This window comes from Anneissia japonica, unplaced genomic scaffold (assembly GCF_011630105.1).
Source record: "Anneissia japonica isolate Jap-2015-1 unplaced genomic scaffold, ASM1163010v1 scaffold34555_len1037_cov180, whole genome shotgun sequence".
NCBI classification, from domain to species: Eukaryota; Metazoa; Echinodermata; class Crinoidea; order Comatulida; family Comatulidae; genus Anneissia; species Anneissia japonica.
In genome coordinates, this window is record NW_022691734.1 from 1 (window position 1) to 1,037 (window position 1,037).

General features: G+C 41.3%; 1 protein-coding gene across 1 annotated transcript; it reads left to right on the forward strand.

The window, feature by feature from the left end:
- Positions 1-5: 5 nt before the first annotated feature.
- On the forward strand, positions 6-896 carry LOC117100077 (progranulin-like; the record flags this gene model as incomplete). The annotated part of the gene is made up of 3 exons (XM_033239624.1): positions 6-116; positions 287-517; positions 666-896. Coding segments are annotated over 3 exons (573 nt in total), but the record flags the coding sequence as incomplete, so codon positions are not given.
- Between the last annotated feature and the right edge of the window lie 141 nt (positions 897-1,037).

A 1,037-nucleotide genomic window follows, 5' to 3' on the forward strand; every position in this document is an offset into this window, starting at 1 on the left:
CTAAGACTATCCAGTTGGAGACTGTAATCTGTCCCGATGGTCAGTCTGAATGTCCAGATGACAATACTTGCTGTAAAATGACCAGTGGACAATATGGATGCTGCCCAATGCCAAATGTAAGTTGTCAATTTCAGAGTAGATTACATAACTACTGCCTTCCTCACACATTCAAAAGCATTATCTCCCCCCACCCACCACCACCACTGATCTAGTCCCATTTTAACATTTAACCCATTAAACTTACTGTATTTTGTTCTGATTGTTTTTATACCTTTTCATCTTGTAGGCTGTATGTTGCAGTGATGGTCTCCACTGTTGTCCCAGTGGTTACACTTGCGACACCGGTGCAGGAACATGTACAAAGGGCGCCCTCACTCTTCCATGGGTAGAAAAGACTGAAGCTAAGACTATCCAGTTGGAGACTGTAATCTGTCCCGATAGTCAGTCTGAATGTCCAGATGACAATACTTGCTGTAAAATGACCAGTGGACAATATGGATGCTGCCCAATGCCAAATGTAAGTTGTCACTTTCAGAGTAGATTACATAACTACTGCCTTCCTCGCATTTTCAAAAGAACTTTTTCCACCCCTGATCTAGTACCATTTAAGATAACCCATTAAACAAATTTTGTTCTGATTGTTTTTATACCTTTTCAACTTGTAGGCTGTGTGTTGCAGTGATGGACTCCATTGTTGTCCAAGTGGCTACACCTGCGACACCGGTGCAGGAACATGTACAAAGGGCGCCCTCACTCTTCCATGGGTAGAAAAGACTGAAGCTAAGACTATCCAGTTGGAGACTGTAATCTGTCCCGATAGTCAGTCTGAATGTCCTGATGACAATACTTGCTGTAAAATGACCAGTGGACAATATGGATGCTGCCCAATGCCAAATGTAAGTTGTCACTTTCAGAGTAGATTACATAACTACTGCCTTCCTCGCATTTTCAAAAGAACTTTTTCCACCCCTAATCTAGTACCATTTAAGATAACCCATTAAACAAATTTTGTTCTGATTGTTTTTATACCTTTTCAT